Here is an 18,101-nt window from a genome sequence, read left to right on the forward strand (position 1 = left end):
CTCTGGCATTAAGTTAAGTTTCTGCAATATTTATTTTGATATTTTTTGTTTTATTAAAAATAATTTGATTTCAAACAAAGTATACAAACGGCAACCAAACATGCAAATCTTGCTATTACACTGACTGCATTAACTTGGACCTGAATCTGAGCTAAATTTGTAAACTGAGTGGTTTCATCACACTGACCTCCAATAATGGAGCTGTGGTCAGAAAAGAATTGAACATAGCCACACAAACTTTGTTATTTCTTCGTATGTTTCTAACCTTTTCCGTTTTCATTTTTAAAACTTTGTGGGAATATGATCTTACAGGAAAAACTGGGAGTGTGCAAAACAGTCTATTGTAAGTTTAATCACAAGTATTTTCTTCTGTCCAGTCAAAAGCAGGACACCATGTACAGAAAAAAAAGCTTCTGCCACAGTTTATTTAAAAAAACGGTCACTTGCTTTGATTCGTGATGAACCTACAGGGACTACTGAGAACTTGTGCTGCACTCCACTAGGATGCCAACAGAGGGCGCTCTTGTTCCATTGCTCATGCAAGGGTTTGAGCAAAATCAATGAAGTGAATACTCTTTGCAAATTTTGCATGCATACACAGGATCTATAGCTACACGCCACAGGTCCTTCTTCAGCTGTTGCTGGTGAACAATGCAGTAGCACAGTTACGTCACAGAATGTACACAATGGTGGTTTGGACGACAGAGCAGAGACATGACCTCAGTTCACATAGGACAGCAACGTCCTCAGTACTTCGTAAGTTGAATCCGTTATGTTGAGCAATGAAAATTTTATGCACTCTCTGGTCTTACTGAATTCTCAAGCGCAGTTTTGCACAGAATGCATAGCCAATTTGATTTATGAGTGTTTAAACTGGATTGATGCTGTGGCAAAAAAGTCACAAGGACAATGACTTACTACCTGTTTTCTGATTTTACAACGGAGCAAGAGGCCACATCTGAAGTGGCTTTTGTTAGCTACGGCTATGGCTACTAACTACTGGATGTCAATGGCAAAAAACAGGAGTCATTGTCACTGTGTGCCCGATGAGAATGATTTACAATACAAAGAGTTCCGTCCCATGTCTCCCCCACCCATCAAAATAAATTTCCAGCTCATCACTCGTTGACTTGCAGAACTAGGCAATGCTTTACCAGCTACAGTGCTTTTGAAGATATGGCTGGTGCCCAGCATGGGATATCAATGCAAGCTGAAGAACAAAAAGCATGCCGTTATGATTGCAGCTTCCAAAGCAGATACAGGAAGGGGGCGCCACAAGATTTGGTTGCAAGAGCGAGGACAAGGTACGATGATTCAGAGCCGTATTTTCCAATCTTCCTACAATGTGCTCCATTGTTCTGTTGGCTTGTGACCTCCTATGATAGTTCAGCAATGTTGAGTCACTCCAATTGGTCTAAAGAGCATTTGGTCTAAAGAGGTGATCTCATTCGATGTTTGATGTGTTTGTTAGTGCTCCTCTGTTTCCTCCAGTAAAGCTCGCACCAAATCCTCATTGGACAACTTCTTGCCAATCATATCTGTGAAAAAAGTTGGATTTTGAAAAAAAAAAGAAAGGGAGGATTGAAATTGCATGAAAAACTAAACAGAGTCTGGTACCATTCAAGACAACAGGTTACAATTTATATAACAGATTCAGGGAAAAAGATAAAAAATGGCATCCCCCGAATAAGGTCTATTTTGAAAAAAAATTGAAGCTCGGACTTACTCTGTACCAACAACGTTGGTTCCCTGCCCCCGCCGTGGGCCAGCATGTCCCAGCGGTACCGTTCCCCGGTATCCCGGCTCAGGGGATCGGCTGCAAAGCATTTGTGCCAAATGCTGGACGCCACGGCACGCGACAGCAGGTAGGAGTAATACTTGGCCCCGTAACCTACGAGGTGACCAAAACGTAAATGCCAGGCCTGGGTGAAAAAAAGAGAAATTAACAAAGATCAAACGACTGAATGTTTTCCTTCTGGGAAAAGAATTGATGTGTAACTTTCAAAACACTTTTTGAGCAAAATTTGTACATATTTGCCCCGAAAACCCTTGGATTCAAAGCAGCACGTAAATTGACCAGAATATTCAGTCACAGGATTGCAGGTTCGGCAGGGAATATATATGTAGATGACCTAACTTTGAGCAAGTCCTGTTCCTTTCTTCCTGTCAATATTATTTTAATAGTGTGCAAATGAAGATAAGAGCATCAGGTGCTAAAGAAAAGGCTCATCATCCTTCTACTCGAAGAGCAATCTGCACCTGGCTTGTCTCCGCCAATATGACAGAAAGTGGAAAAAATTCTTCTGACCCTAATCACCCCTAATGCTTTATGATCAACTGAGGATTTAAGGGAATCTCACAAGATGTGAAAAGTTACAGCCATCAAGCATTATGTTACAGAGGCTCAACGTGCCATGTGCTGGCTATTGAAAGAATCGAGAACACCAAGGGTGTTTAAAGTCGGAGAGCAGAAGTGGTTTACTCACTGTTCCTGGAACATGCTTGATGCTAGAATACTGGTTCTGTACCTCGCTCAAAATTTCAACGGTGGTCTGTAGGAGACAGAAACTTTAACACTGAGGAAAAGGTTGGTGGCCAGTTGCCAATTTTCTAAGCTCATGAAAGCGTACACAGGCTGTGAACCCTTCCCAGCATACATGTTATAAGCTCATGAAAAGGATAAAAAAAATGGACGGCTCCTATAAATTAGGATGAAGAGAAGATATCTTTCATAAAAGCCTCCACAAACTAATTGTTGACATATAAAATAGCCACTATTCGGCTTCACTTGAAGTGAAAGGGAATTTTGGCTCACCTTTCTTAATGGATGCTCCCCATGGAGGACTTGGTCTAGGATGGAATAGAAGACTTGGGTTTGCATGTCAAAGGCGGCAAATTGCTTCTTGGAGGCGCAGAGACGGGCTATCATCTCCTCGGGCAGGGTCTGTGGGATGGGATAATTAGTGAAGGGAACTATTTGGGACTCAAGATTCAAGGATCACTGGGGTCAGATCAAGAAATTTTTGTGGAGATTTGAGGGCTATTCACACAGATGCACTTAGGCGAGTTGTTGCTGGACGTGGAAGCAAAGCTAAATGTAAACATGAACAAGTGTGAGAATTTGTGATCTCATGGAAGTATTTATTCTGTGAACCCAAATGGAAACAAAACTTGTGACGATTTGACAATAAACACTTGGCGATGACCAACCACTTTCCCTTTTAACTACTCGTGAAGCAAATATCAAACCTTACACTTACAGTACACAATCTTGCACTTAGATTTATAAACAGTACCAGTTACAATTTCATACAAGCTCACAGCAAGAATAAAAAGGGGTCATTTCTTTATGGTCTTTTGGTAAAATGTTGGTTCAATTGGTTCATTTCTAAGACTTCACTTTTAGTTCTGTACATTTAAAAAGTTGGGCTGAATTGACTTGGAATAAGTATCACTTTTTTAACTTTTAATGATCTGTTTTCAAGGTATGAGATTTCACTTGACTTCTATAAGGGACTTTTACCTGGTCAGTTTTATGATGCCTGGCAAACTCTTTCAGGACTCTGTAATCGTTGGCAAAGTATTCCATCAGTATGGAGGGCACCTCGGCAAAGTCAGTGGCACAGCGCGTCCCAGTCACGTGCTGGTAGCGAGTCCTAGCAAGCATGGCTGCGGGGCAAGGAGAGGAATTTACAGGGCCCATTAGGTGGATTTTGCTGAGACACACTTAGTGTGCAAGTTTACACTCTTTATGAGATCTTTTCAGCATCCTTTTAGGTTGGAGAGTATTGCAGGGTGCAAATTTTGAAACATTTAAAAGACATTGCCCGATTGTCAGTTTACGTGTTTTTCTATTCAAATTGTGAATAAAAAATCTGTTCACTGAAAGCCTTTTTGAGCAAGGGCCACTCAGTGGCTTATCGCTGTGCACCTGCAGGACAGTAAATCACAAAACAACAGGAAATTTGGAACAAATTAAACATTCCAGCAATTTTCGTGCATAAACCAAGGCAACACTGAGGTTTTCCGTCTGGGTTGATGTCACACTTTGGCTCATGAGTGTGGAAATTGGCATTAGCATGAAAACCAGGACAGCGACAGAGCACCTTTTAAAATAGCCTAAACACAGAGATTGATTGAAATGCATAGGTAAGTTTTCAAGAACTGTAGAAAAAAACTACACTGCATTGACTCTTTAAGCAGTAACAGATTCATTTAATAATGCACTACATTATCCACCAGCATAGTAGTTTAGCTTAAAGTCATTATCACCCTAGATTGCTAAGCTCATCAAGACTTTTGGAGACAATGGTACCTCCCTACAGAGTGCACAACCCAACAAAACTTGTTCAAATACTAAGGTGAATGAGAACACATTGGGCAGGGCAAAGCTCCAAAATTAATTAACATCTCCCCGACACAAATCCATCCTTGGAAACAACGAATGAGAACGAATAGAACCTGTAACCATGCTGAAATGTTCCAAAGTTTGCAGACAACGGATAGCCCTCCAAATATTTCTAACTGACGTTTTCCCAAAAAGTGGTTGTCCTGTTGTTCTGCATGTGAAGGAACAGCTGTGTTGATGACATTTATAAATGACTGTATGCAGAAGAAAAGGAATGTTTCTGCATGTGAGTGAACAGTCAAAACATATTTGATATCTCCCCTTGCTGTACAACTTGCAACCATGATCACAGCTGGGCTACTTACAGTGCATTGCATGGCCAAACTCATGGAAAAGATTCTCCATCATCTGAGCGGCGAGAAGGAAGATAAAAAAAAAGCCTCAATTTACTACAATGTACAAACACATTAACCCTAATCGGCCAGCCTACTTTGGCTAAAAACCCCTGCCAAATGCATCAAATTGTATCAAGTGGCTTGCCTGCCCAATGTAACAAGATCCAACAGATCAACTCTCCCCCAAAAACAAACAGCCTAGGAGTCTGTGGTTGCCAGTCACCACAAGATCCAACAGTGGCATTGCTAAATGGGACTAGCTCCCATTGTCTCATCATGGCCAGTTTGTGTGGCTGCTGTTGATTGCCAATCACACTTTTCCATCTGATGGACTGTACTGTATCTGGCAGGCTCAGGGTTAAAGTTCATAAAATAATGCAAAAATGCACATCCGTGTGAGCAAAAATGGACAAACCCAAAGGCATCTGATTAGCTTTGCAAGAAAGGAGACAAAAACTAAAAGAGGTAAATCTGAGATGCACAAGATTTCAAAGAACATGCAATGTTCGTAACTTGTCAATGAAATTACCAACAAAAACGCACGAAATGGCGTTGTATGGACAATCTAACTCTCTTTCCTTGCACCAGCAAGCCCTTATTTTGTCTTTGGCCCAATTTTGTCAAACTTTGCTGGAATGACTCACAAATACAAACACTCAGCTTCAAAACATGACACATATTCCAAACAAATTTGGTGATTGTCAAAAAACCCCTGAACCTGTAGCAAAAAATTACACATTTGATGTTCACTTCAAAGATCAATTTTTGGAGGACATAAGTACGTATTTTAATTTCTTTGGTTAGAAAATAACCTTCGTAAGATAAACTTTGAACTATCCACCACATTGATAAAGTGAGAACAAGTAAAAAGCTACAATTAGAAAAAGAAAAACACTGTACAAACCCCGTGACTCAGCAGAGAGGGTGCACCTTGTCTCGGAGGACTGCAACATAAAAAAAAATTAATTGGCACTGTCAACGTCACTGGTTTATTGCACATTGTGCAAACTGGGTAAATTCAATATGACACAATGCTTGATAAAAAGCTTTTAATCCCTTCACGCCGGGTTTCTTTTGACTATGACTGCTGTGCTGCAATATGCCCAGTATGCAAAGCTCTGTCCAGCAGCAGGCCCCATTGAACCAGCAGCTGCATGGTGGATAGACCGTACATGTATGTGGTATGCACTAATCCTCACACAAAGCCGCGGCTGTGGATGGCTCCCCGTATGAAGGGGTTAAGACAATTCTACGTCTTGGTCTCGTCTTCTGTTATGATATGAGGCACCAGGTTGGTTAGACACACAGGGCCGCAGTAAGAATCTCATTCAAAGTATCTAAATTCTTGTCAAGCCTAAGGTTTGTCTTTGGGTTTGGGACTGTGCAAACCACCTGCATGGGGTCTAAGGTCTCAGTGTTGTTGAACAATAAATAGGCCTAGGCATTGATGACATCAGTCTCTGTTTACATGTGCACTTTACTATGGAGCCAGCGGGAGCTCAACGTCCACTGAGCACAATAGGAAAGCACACGCATAAACAAAGTGTGGCTAATCAGTACTGAGGCCTATTAACCACTTGCTGCAGGAGGGGGGGCAGTTTTGGAGACGTTGGGGTCCCGAAATCGGACAAAGGGAACTAAGCCTTGTAACAAGACTGTACTCGGAACAAAAGACCGAGCTGCTGGGAATTTCCAACATTTATTCAGTTGTCAATAGCGGAGGAAATCCGTCATTGTTTTGAAAGATTATGCCACTGTTTGCCACATTCAGCACAAGCGGATTACCACTGGGGACAAAAGCCCTCCAGTGATGAACGATACAATACCCCTGCACGCTAATCTGGCCCCTATTGAAAAGATGTCAGCAGCGCACTGTGTCGGTTTCGAGAACAAAAGAAAAATACATAACACCGCACAATCTGGGCTCTGTTTACAAGGTGGCAGGCCTGGCTGAAATACTCGGGCGTTAATAGATGTTGTCTGTCAGATTAGAGTAGCCACCAGACAGTCATTCATGTGAGTGTAAATGTACAGTAAATGAAGTTATGAATTTTCAAAGAATTTTGAAAAACGAGGAAAAAATGAAACATCACCCGGCCCAGGAGAATCAACATGGATAAATGGGCCCTGCAGGAAGTGGTTAAAACTTGTCACTGGTTTTACTGCACAAGGTTCCCACTGGGGAAGGTTTAGGTAGCAGGTTTGCAAATATGCCCCTCCCCCCTGGGACTAGGTCAACAGATATGGTGCACCTGAAACTGCAGACCAGAACCACTTTAGGCAGTTGGTAGGAGCCATCGTCTAGTCTCCGGCCTCCCCTTATGGTAAAGTGGCAGTCCTGCTGAGGCTTGCCGGGGCGCTCAAACAGGTCGCAGTAGATGTATCCCATAACTCCTTCTGTTTCGTGAGTCACTGCCTGGGGAAGAGAATTTCAGCGAATTAAATACTGCATATCAAGTGCAAGCTTGTTTTGGAATGTCCAGCTAAACATGAGCAATTTGCAGTGCACGAAAACTCTGTTCAGTGGTCAAAATTCAGCTTTAGAATTCAACGTTTCAAATAAACCACGAACTTCATTTGTACATCTGTGATGGCAAACATCGAAGCAACAAGGACTACCCCAAACAGTTTTTGTAATTTGTTATTCTGAGAATACCAAAACTTTCATTACATTTCATGGCATCTCAATGAACGCGTATACTGGCTTGTTACCACACATGATTATTTTATTGTATGGCACTGTCCGAAGGAAGCTGACCACACAGTTAAAAAGCATTATTCTTACAACAAACATCTAGTGGTTCAATTTACGGCGACTACAAAATATCACTGTAATACCTTTTGAAAATTGATTCCTTTTGTTTTTTATTTAGAAACTCTGTACAGGCTATCTGAAACTGATATCATAACAAATGATGGGGATCAGATTAAATGTGGCTCAAATTATGAATATGAACCACAGGCAACACAGAAACAAAAAGGGTGAAGAAAAGGGTGTTCAGTCCTTCACAAGTCCCTGCAAGTCATTCCTTTGTCATTTCTCACTGGTCTTGTGAACGGACTTGTGGATGGGCTTGACAACAAAGCTGAGAGGAAGTACCAGTTTCAAGACATCTGGTGCCCAGAGCTCTCCCCGTTCGGCCTCCACATTCTCCAGTGTCACACCATACAGTTTGCTGAAGATCAGACTGAGACCATCCATGCAAGCACCGACCGAGAAGTAGGGGGCGTACTCCGAGTTTGTGATATGATATCTGCGGCCATAAAGTACTGGGCAGTTTAATTTTCATAGATTCCACAAACACAATTTGACATGTGAACATATTTTAGGAAAAGAAAATTGCTCTGAACTTTATCAACATAATGAGAAAATCCTTTTCAGTTTGATTTTCAACAGCAATCTTTTAAAAAAGATTGAAAGTGTTCCATTTCAGTTTTACTTTGCCACAATCCCAGATGAACATGATCACAATCATAACCCAAAATATAAACTCACTTGAAAGGACCATGGCACTGCCCTGTGCTGCAAGTGGCAACAAGGTCAGGTGAAATACTGCCATACATAGCCATATTGTATTGTGATTTGATAGTAAGAAAAATATACATATGCGGTATCACAGTGACATGTATGTTCAGTATATTCCACCATCACTTATCAAAGTTACCTACTCTACAAAATTTAAGAACCACTTTCTCTCTGAACTTGTATTTTTTTTTCCAAGCAACAAGGGTTTAGTTCTTTCTATTTTTTATTTGTGTAAATGGTGTTCTCATTGGAATAAAACATGAAAAAAATTCAGGACAATTGTATTGGATTATTTTCAGCAGTAAAATATCTCATATAAAAAAGTATACACAAAATAAAAGTAGTCTTTCACTTTTTTGAGTATTGTAATATTTACTGGGTGTACCAAAGAGATTTGACATGACAAATCAGGGTAAAGCAGGTCTGTGTCTAGTTGCTGCCTTGGTAAAAGGGTGAGCCCGGGGGCAAAATACCTCAAAGCTATGGCACACCAACCTACCATCCAAATACAAATGGTGCAATGAATATAACAACTGCTTTAAATGTTGGGTATTATGGTCCCACGTGAGGTGTCAAAGTACAATAAAATTCATGATTTACAGAAATATTGGCAAAGGCGTATATACCTCTTATTCCTCACAGCTCCGATGTAATACGAAGGATCCCAAGCAAAAATATCCTAAAAGAAAGACACATGAAGGACAAGATTCTTGAAAAAATGGATAAAACCGTCACCGTTTTGACCAAGTCATAAATCCACCCAAAACTGAGATTTTAAGCATTTTGAGATTTGGATGTCCTCGCATTTTACAATGTACTGGACATGAATACCAAATTAGAAGATAAATACACTGTATAACATCGTTTGTTAAAATTTAATGTGCTAATTTCACAGAGCAGCATGCACAAAAACACATGTGCACTAGTGATCTCATAGCAGGTCAGTATGTCTATACCAAAAGAACTGAAGACTACGCAGTGGTGGTTGCGTTGACAACGGTCAGTTGAACTGATAATAAAATGCATCATCTTGGTCTTCTTTCACCAGACTTCCTCACGCCCTGAGCTTTTACAAAGTGTCTTTCGGCACCAATGCTTTTGATGAGAAGTTCCTTGCTTTCATTTTGACAAAAAGTTATAATCAATTCTGATGGTGGAAATTGTTAGAACTCACCGGGTTAAAGGGATTACACTCTTTCTTCATTTCCTTCATGAGCTCAATTTCCTTGGAAACTCTATAAAACCAAAAAATGAAATTCTTGAAACACTTGATAAAATATAGGGCTGAGTCAATTTGAGTAATACACTAGTCGAATATTCGACCTTCAATTCGACCAAATATCCGAATATTCGGTTGTAACGACCACCAGACTGTGGAGGAACAATACACAAAATCAGTTGCAAAAATGCACACAATTGTACATTATTATCAATATACAGGTAATAGCTTCTCATATCCTGGAATATCTCCAGCCACGATTTAGCAAGATTAAGAACCTGAGAACAATACTCCTTGCCCTGTTGAAAATTTCTATCCCTTTTAAATTGTATAATGAATGATTTACATTTTGAATCATTTTTCATTTGAATCTGCTCGAAACAAGCCTCCATAGTGCAATTTTTCTTATTTAAAACAAAGGAAATTCCCAGTTCTTTTTCATGAATTTTTCATTTGAATATTCAAATTTGAAAATAAAATTCGAATATTCGATAATCAATTGAATATTCGGATAGTTGGATATTTGGCACAGCCCTAATAAAATGCACAACTCAAAGACAGCCTGACCCCTGAAATAAATGACTGGATCTCTCAAAATGAGACTTCAGGCCCATTTTTTCCCAGTGTTTTTGGTTTTGATTAGAAAGAGCAAGATGAGCCCTTCGGTTTTAAAGCATTACTCGATCGGCTGACATCCTGGTACTAACTGCTATGTGGGTGGAATATGTCGAGGGTGAAAAATGGTGACGGTGAAAACTGTTAAGGGCATTTAACTTCAAAGTGTCCTTGGGGACTTGTGACTCACTTTGTTAGATTGGTCACATAATTGCTGATGTGGTAACAGGTCACAGAAGAAGTCACAAGTCTTGAAAATATCCACAATGTTTGTCATACCTCTTTGAAAACCGTGTTTCGGGAGAGAAATTGTTTGCGGGTGCACTATGGAACAGAAAGAAGTGTTGACTCTAAAGAGCTAGTGGTGAGTTTTTCCCGACGAAAAAACACAGCACACAGTTGAAAATATCGACACCTTTTCTCCCTACTGGCCCTTCTCAGGGATAACCACGTCTATACTGCTTCTATGATGTGTGACAAACAATATCTCCCTGTATACAACTCTGCCATACAAAAGCTTCAACCGATAATTTCTTCCAACCTGTCAAATAATCTGTCTCCGGTTGACGTCAGAAACTGCATGACGTTATCTGGCGTCTGGGCCATGGTGCCACGCAAGGCCCGCTGGGCGTAGGAGGAAAAACCGACTAGGCTGGCCAGCCTGTGCCGGGAATCTAGGAGACGGTCCAAGAGCTGGGACTGGGTGGGGTTGGGGAAGAGGAAGATCTTGTAGGCAGCCTCACGAACCTGTCCAACGAGATGATCCCAGAGGAAATCAACTGATCACCATAAGCAAAACTGAAAACCCGTGGGGATTATCTAATTGTCAACCACTTGCAGACAGAAACTGTGCCTGGTATGGTATTATTTTAACCCTAACACTCCTCAGTCCTCCAACAGGTGAAAGATTGAGGAGGGTAGGGTTAAAAAAACAAAGATACCTCACCAACATCTTTACAAAGTTGGACTTTCTATTTTGACCCTCGGTGGTCATTTGTTCAAGACTGCCTGGCATTTCTTATCATATCATCACTTTCTCAGACACTAAGACAATGTCATTATAGCTACAATGCCCCGCCACGGCACTTGGCCACTTGAGGGCTCCATACATGCTCAACCTCCACGGACGAGATTAAGCCTCTGTGTGCGTACAAACTCAACAAGGAATCACTCAACAGTGGGAACAAGAATGCATATCATCCATCACTTCATTAAGAATTTGCCAAGATCTGTTCAGATGACCTCTGGCACAGGAAACTCCTACATGCTACACATTTCCCCTCCCACCCAGTAAGTAGTTATAAGCAGTCAGTGCCACATTTCCAAGATGCCTAAAACTCCAGCTGGGGGTTACAGGTTTCAGCAGGACTTAGGAAGATAGAAACTGGTTACTGTTACTCTATAAACACCGGTATAAAAATGTGTCCTGGGCTTTCAGCATGGCAGTGGATTTGGGACAAGTTTGGAAGGTCCCATGCAAGTTAGGAATAACATTTGACAGTCAAACCTGACCTCTCTTGCGAAAGATGACAGTCTGCTCTCTTGCTCAGGGACATATATACCTCAACAGGTGCGACACCCACAACCCCAGAACTTCAATAAGACCCTTGATGCTTGAGCCCAATACACTATCGGCATTCTCATCCGGAAGTTTCCTAAATCCTACCCAATCTTCCTCATCTTCCACTTCCCCCCCCTACAGATATATCCTTTGCAATTGACTTTTCAAGGTAGACGAGAACCAAGTGGCTGTGAAGTCAAATAGTGGCTGGACTACCTTCTCTAACCTTCCACAACCTGGACCGCATTGGTGAAGAGAATCCACCGCCCTCGGCAATCTTACCAGGTCGCTGGGGTTATCGCCATACAGAGAACCGATGGCGACGTTCTCCCCGTCAACGGCAAAGGAGTGCTGAATGTGTTGCGGCAGACGTCTCTTCTCGATGGCATTGGCTGTCTGCGTTCCTTGCACAAACTGGCTCCCGAGAATGTGGATCACTTCATTCAGTCTCACAAACTCTTGCCTCTGTCAGTGAAAAACCAATTGAAGCAACATGTAATCTTTGTCGCTGTGACAAAAACCACAGGTGACTTGAACATTGGCTATTGCAGAAATCTAACTGCAACATCATATGTACAGTATTCATCACCTCTTTCAATTTTTACAAGTAACAAGTATGCATTTTCTGTATACAAACAATGCTTCCTACTTGGTTACAAACCACACAGATTGAATGTTTAAATTTACCCTTCTCACAGCACTCCAAACCTCATCTGCAGGCACCGACTATCTGACAATTTTCACTTTGGCTGCTCCATCATAATGCATTGGAACTAACTTCTGGGAAAATTCATTTTGAACACTTTGCAGTTGTTGTTATTAGTTGGCTCATACAAATGTTCCATTTGTTTCCATGGAAAACCCAATTACCCACACTTCATCTGCTGCATTGAAAATTGACAAATCTTGACGTTCACACCACAGTTGGAGTACTGGACTGGCTGACTGGTTTTGGGTTTGGTTTTTGTCAACGAAAGTTTTCTGTTCTGTCCAGACAGACATGGGATTATTTTACAAGCTGAGAAGCTTTGGAAGATATGGACCTTTAAAGAAACTCACCCTGTTCGCATACAAACCATAGCAGATCCTATCTCAGACCAAGTTTCCACTGCACCCAGTATTTCAGAAGGAAATGTGAAGACATGCTTTGCCCATGTTCAAGATTTATGTAAAAAAATGGGAGCTGGTAAAGTTTGACCATGCAAAACCTGCCTATCCCAATTAAATTTTGCCTGTCCTCTCCAGGTCAAGCGGACAACCAGCTAGATAAGATGCTGAACTGAGGTTGATATTTATCTCCGCCCCCCAAAAATCCCAAGGTTTGAATCTTCCTTTTAATACCTTTGCCTGCTCAAGGTGTATCCCACTCTGCTCAAAGTCAAACATGAACAGCCTGGCCACAATCTGGGACTCTTCGTCCATGGCTGAGAAGGTAGCAGTGTCGTCTAGCAATCGCTGGAGGGACTCCTTCAAGTCTACGTTTGTGTTCAACCTGCTCAAAAAAAGGAACACAACTACTTCCGAACACGTTGACACCCCGTTTACATATAATGTAGGTGTCCAGCCACAAACTGTTTCAGCTAAAGGAAATCTGGTCTTTATAAAAACACATCTATGCTTTTTACATCTATTATGCTTCAGTCTAGGACCCAATTTCATGACACTGCTTAGCATGCGATTTCATGCTAACAGAGGCTCCATGTATTTCATGGAGACCATAAACGGTAAGAACAGCCAAAGGCATGCTAACCTTGGAGGACAATGTTGCTTAAACTTAGTGATGTAACAATAGAAATGTCTACGCGCACGCAACCTTTAGCACAACCACGCTAATCAACGCCATGAAACAGTGTCTAAGATAGCAAATTTTTCTGCTAAAGGTAGCACAACTTTTCTTCTAACTGTTCAGCAGCTCCGTGAAATTGGGCCAAGTTTGGCAATTGGTAACAGCTAACTCTAAAACTGTACCAAACACTGGGTGCAATCTGTGCATGGGCCCTTTTTGTTCAATGGAAGGTCGAGGATACCAATTCAAGATTTGGTTGCATGTGAATGTGTGCAAACCTGTAAACAGCATCTGGAGAAGGAAACATCCTTCTCTCTACATGCATTTCAGCATGAACAGCTCTAACCGGTGCCGTGACAGTCCAAACCAGACACCAGGGCAACTACGGAATCTACTCCGGCTTCCATAAAATCTAGGCCGCATACGAGCAGGACTTACTGTTCAACCATTGCACTGATGTGTACGCAAGCGTCTTCAGCCGCCCTCGCAAATCGCTGGTCTGGGTGAGCCACTCGGACGAAGTCAGCCTGAAAAATATCAGTGGCTTGGAAAATTAAAATGAACACTCTATGCAGACTTGGAAGAGACACTAGTCACTTTGGCGGAAGGTGGCACAAGTATTAAAGATGAGCCAGAGTTACAAAAGGCAATTTCTTCATCGTAAATGTCTGGCCATGTCGCAATACCAGCAATCATCAGCAATAAAACTTGACTTGCAAATTTTGTGACCAGCACGAACTTGAGTGATGAAATTACCAGAATGGGCAGTTGGTGGAACAATAGAGTGAGAATATGGAGTGCCATCTGTCTTTCTTTCGCTGGTGAGGGCGCACTTCTGCTCAGGGGGGATAACTCATTGTGGGAAAAGTTTTAAACTTTTTTCAAGCACCAAGTTTCAGAATGATGCATCGGTGATTTATCATTGACTGCCAGTGTAAAACGGGCAGAAATATCTCATCACAACTGATGTACTGGGTGGGATCTGAACCTAGGTCATGGAGGTGAACAGGGGAAAGCACTAATGTGCCAACCTGATCCATCAAGGATGAACTATAACCCCTGGTATCCCCCCTCCAGCTCAATGGGATGACCTTTAACCCTACAACCTTGGAAAAGACTAGGTGGGATTCGCAACAGGAACATGAAATCAAACAACAGGGAACAGCAGTACTGTGCCAACCCAACTCATCAGGGATGAAATATGACCCCTTACTGCCATCTCCACCTTCAAGGGTTGACCTTTGACCCTACAAGCTTCGGTAGGACTTACCAAGTCAGCCACTCTGCACAGGGCATCAGAAAGCTTGTCAAAGAGGACCACAATGTGGGCGCTGGTGGGGGACCGGATGGCCTCTTGAACAAGCTCTTCCGCCTCCTGGACGGATACCCTCTGGGCCTCCGCAAACCCTCCTGGGCTGGTCAGCTCTGGCATCCCAAACAGACCCTGTGGCAAACAGAATGATATTAGAGTCCCAATCTCTGAGAAAAGGTGCTTATACCGGAGGAAAATCAAATTATATACAAAGTCAGCACTGTCCTCAAATCAGGAGGGTGGACCCATCACGCAAAGGAGGTAGGTTGGTGGTCATACAGTAGATCCTTTATCAGATGGTCAATTTGCATATAATGAACGTCATCATAATCAAATTCCAAAAAACAACAAAAGGCATTCAAAGAATGGGAATATATTAAACTTACATCGTGGACGATGATCCCTTTTTTGTGTAGATTAATGAAAAATGCTTCTGCAGAGGCATCGTTGACGAAAAAAGTCATACAACTGAATACTCGATTGAATTACAGTTTGGATTTTAAAATATTCTCAACTGTTTGATCTGACTCAGCCCTAATGCAGTAGGTGTAATCTGATCAGGCCCATATTTTTAAATTGTTGGATTTCTAACGCATCACCCTTGCACATGTTGCGAGCCTAAACGTTTGAAACAATTTTCTTAATGAACTTTGCTCACAAGCCACCTGCATATCATGCACTGAAACAACAAAACCAACAAAGAAAATAAACTTCAGCTGTGCAAAATATAAGAAACTGTGCCAAAAAGCTGTAACACTGAGGGTTTTTTTTCTTAGATGACATCACACTTTGCTAATGAATATGCAAATTTCAGTACCAAAGTTTATGCCCTTTACCCAAAAATATGGTGTACATGTACATGTACATGTACAAACGGGCACAAAAATGCCCGAAGAAAAAAGCAAAAACAGGTCATTTTACAAACTACATTTGCATGTATGAGTGTATATATACATGTATGTAAGATGACCTCTGACACAAACGATACTCACCACATTCTGTCCACTTGTTTCTAGTTGCCTCTTGGGTCTTGCATTGAACGCTGATGCTAGGGGTGACCATGTGGTTACCCTCTGGTACTTGTGACAGGGATCAGGCCTACTCCCGACTATGTATTGAGTGGGACGGAGTAGACTGTTGGTGAACCGTGCCAGGTGGCCAAGCCTGGCTGCAGACATGACACCACTTCTCTGTGTGGCCTATATTCTGAAACTGCAAGTTATGAAAATACTTTTTTTTTCTGACAAACTTGTGAATGGGTATTTGAGTGGAAGAATTTATAAACTACAAAGGATTTTGTAATTGTTTATATGGGACTGAAAAATTTTGGTAAAAGTACATGTATGCCACATTTCCAGACACCAACAGTTATGGGTTTTGAGTGAAATTCATGACACCGAAATTGTTCACAAAGGTTGAACAGCATATTTCACGAAGGTGAAATTTTACATGTTAAAATGTTTTTAGCCACAAGTTTCAAGTTTTCCAAGAAAGAAGTTCGGCAACGCTGGGTGATGGAAGTCAAGTGAAACGTCGAAGTGCGCCGCATTATGGGACTCTAAACAATAAAACATTGTTTCAATAGACTCCACGTCACAAGCCCTTACCCAAGTGCTCTATTGCCTGATCAGTAAAGTGCTACTCCATACAGATTTGTGCTTTTACACCCCACCTACAGCATCAGTTCCAACTGGACCGTCCCAACTACATGTATAGTGCTACAGTTGGGCCGGCCCTACTATAACACTGTGAGTGCAAGCAAAAGTCATTTTGTTCACATCAGCAACTCGTGCCTGCAGAAATGAGTTTTTATACATAATGAAGTGCCATATTTTAGACGAATTATGTCAGATGTGAGCCAACAATAGTTGGGCAAGCCCGGGGCACGTTTAGGCATGAACTACAATGTATAGGTCAAGCAGTAGTCAACTGCTTTTTAATACTGCGCATGCACAATTCTGTTAAACTCAAACGACCCTAGTGGGTCAATTTTAAAATCTCACTATTACTCACATTTTACCGTTGGCTGGTCACTGCAATCTCGAACAATTACTTTCATGTGAATGGTTCCCTTTGTAATGATACATGAAATTGGCTATTCATGATAACCAGTGGTGCAACCATACCCCTGGGCCTGGTCCCAATGCAAGTGGTTGACTAGATAGTCCAAACCATCTATCGTTGGGGCGGTGTTAGTCAAACTACAGTTAACTATAGTCGCCCCTCAGACTTGTCCCCAACTGCAGCACTATGAGTATGACTATACATTGTAGGTGGGACAGACTCTATAATTGGGGGCAGGGTGAACATCAGACCCACACTTAGTTCTGGGGGTACGGTGGTGCTCCAGCTACTTTGTCTTGGGCTTGTTAAGCGCATTCTTAAAACCTTCATGTTTATGACTTCATGCAAATTTTGTACTCCATCCAAAGCACTCATACCTGTAGGATTATAAACTCAGACGGGAATATCGAAACGAATTTGCGCCTTGAAGATTGCACTTAGCTTATCGAAGGCCTTAACCATGTTAACGATAACACTTCAGGCACGTGGCTTATTATCATCGTGTTATCACTCTCAGTCAGGGATGTGCGTGGGGCGCATCGATTATTACTTTTAAAAATGCATTAATCGTGGACAATCATCATGATTCCCAAATTCAAAGACGAAAAGTAAGAGGGGTGCATCTTCGGGGGGGGGAGGTGTTTTCTTACCGCCTCTGCTCTTTACAAGAATTAATCGGTCAATGCATGGTTAATGTTACTTAGCCAAGTAACTTGGGCCACAAAGGTCTTTCATCTCTGGGCGGTCTGCCAGCTGCTCCGCGCACATCAATTTCAAGTAACCGTACCGTACGCGTCAATGACAAATGTTTTTTCTCGGCGAGAGCTACAACAGCGCCCTCTGTTGCCGCACTGCGTTAACATTTTTTTGCTGTCCCCGTAAGGGTGCATTGAAGTAATTCAAGCTCCATTGAAAATACATGTAGTGTAAAATCAACACAATTTGGAGTCCCATGGCAGGCAACTGAAGTCCCTGAGGCCTCTCAAACAAAAAACAATGTGTTGTTTGGTCCTTCAGATTTCATTTGATTTTGAATTTTTAGTTGGTTATACCAATTATTTTTTTTAATTATCCGCCCAAAACAAACTCACCCCCAAAGTGAATGTTCCCAAATCTTCATGTTTCAAATGACATCTCTCACCTTACGCAGGGTCTTCAGACAAATTTTCAATTACATTTTTCTGCTTTGCCCCCAGAAGGGTGCCCCTGAATCTACAGAGATGATCCTGGACGATACTTACACAATCCCACAATTTCTTGGTCCACACCGTTCTA

The 18,101-nt window shown here is 41.7% G+C and overlaps 1 protein-coding gene across 1 annotated transcript; it reads right to left on the reverse strand.

Annotated features, from left to right (window-relative positions):
- Positions 1 to 8: 8 nt before the first annotated feature.
- On the reverse strand, positions 9 to 17,626 carry mipep (mitochondrial intermediate peptidase). Its single transcript, XM_022251870.2, has 18 exons — positions 17,477 to 17,626; positions 15,755 to 15,974; positions 14,721 to 14,894; positions 13,889 to 13,977; positions 13,006 to 13,156; positions 11,947 to 12,129; positions 10,645 to 10,850; positions 9,444 to 9,504; positions 8,896 to 8,948; positions 7,844 to 7,997; positions 6,996 to 7,159; positions 5,648 to 5,687; positions 4,714 to 4,756; positions 3,524 to 3,669; positions 2,816 to 2,944; positions 2,487 to 2,552; positions 1,727 to 1,922; positions 9 to 1,538 (listed from the first exon to the last, which is right to left on the reverse strand). Exons 2-18 carry the CDS (start codon positions 15,938 to 15,940, stop codon positions 1,468 to 1,470), a joined length of 2,112 nt encoding a protein of 703 aa, XP_022107562.2. The 5' UTR covers positions 15,941 to 15,974; positions 17,477 to 17,626; the 3' UTR covers positions 9 to 1,467.
- Between the last annotated feature and the right edge of the window lie 475 nt (positions 17,627 to 18,101).

Source organism: Acanthaster planci, linkage group LG14 (genome assembly GCF_054643075.1).
Source record: "Acanthaster planci isolate LZ-2023a linkage group LG14, COTS_SCS, whole genome shotgun sequence".
Classification (NCBI taxonomy): domain Eukaryota; kingdom Metazoa; phylum Echinodermata; class Asteroidea; order Valvatida; family Acanthasteridae; genus Acanthaster; species Acanthaster planci.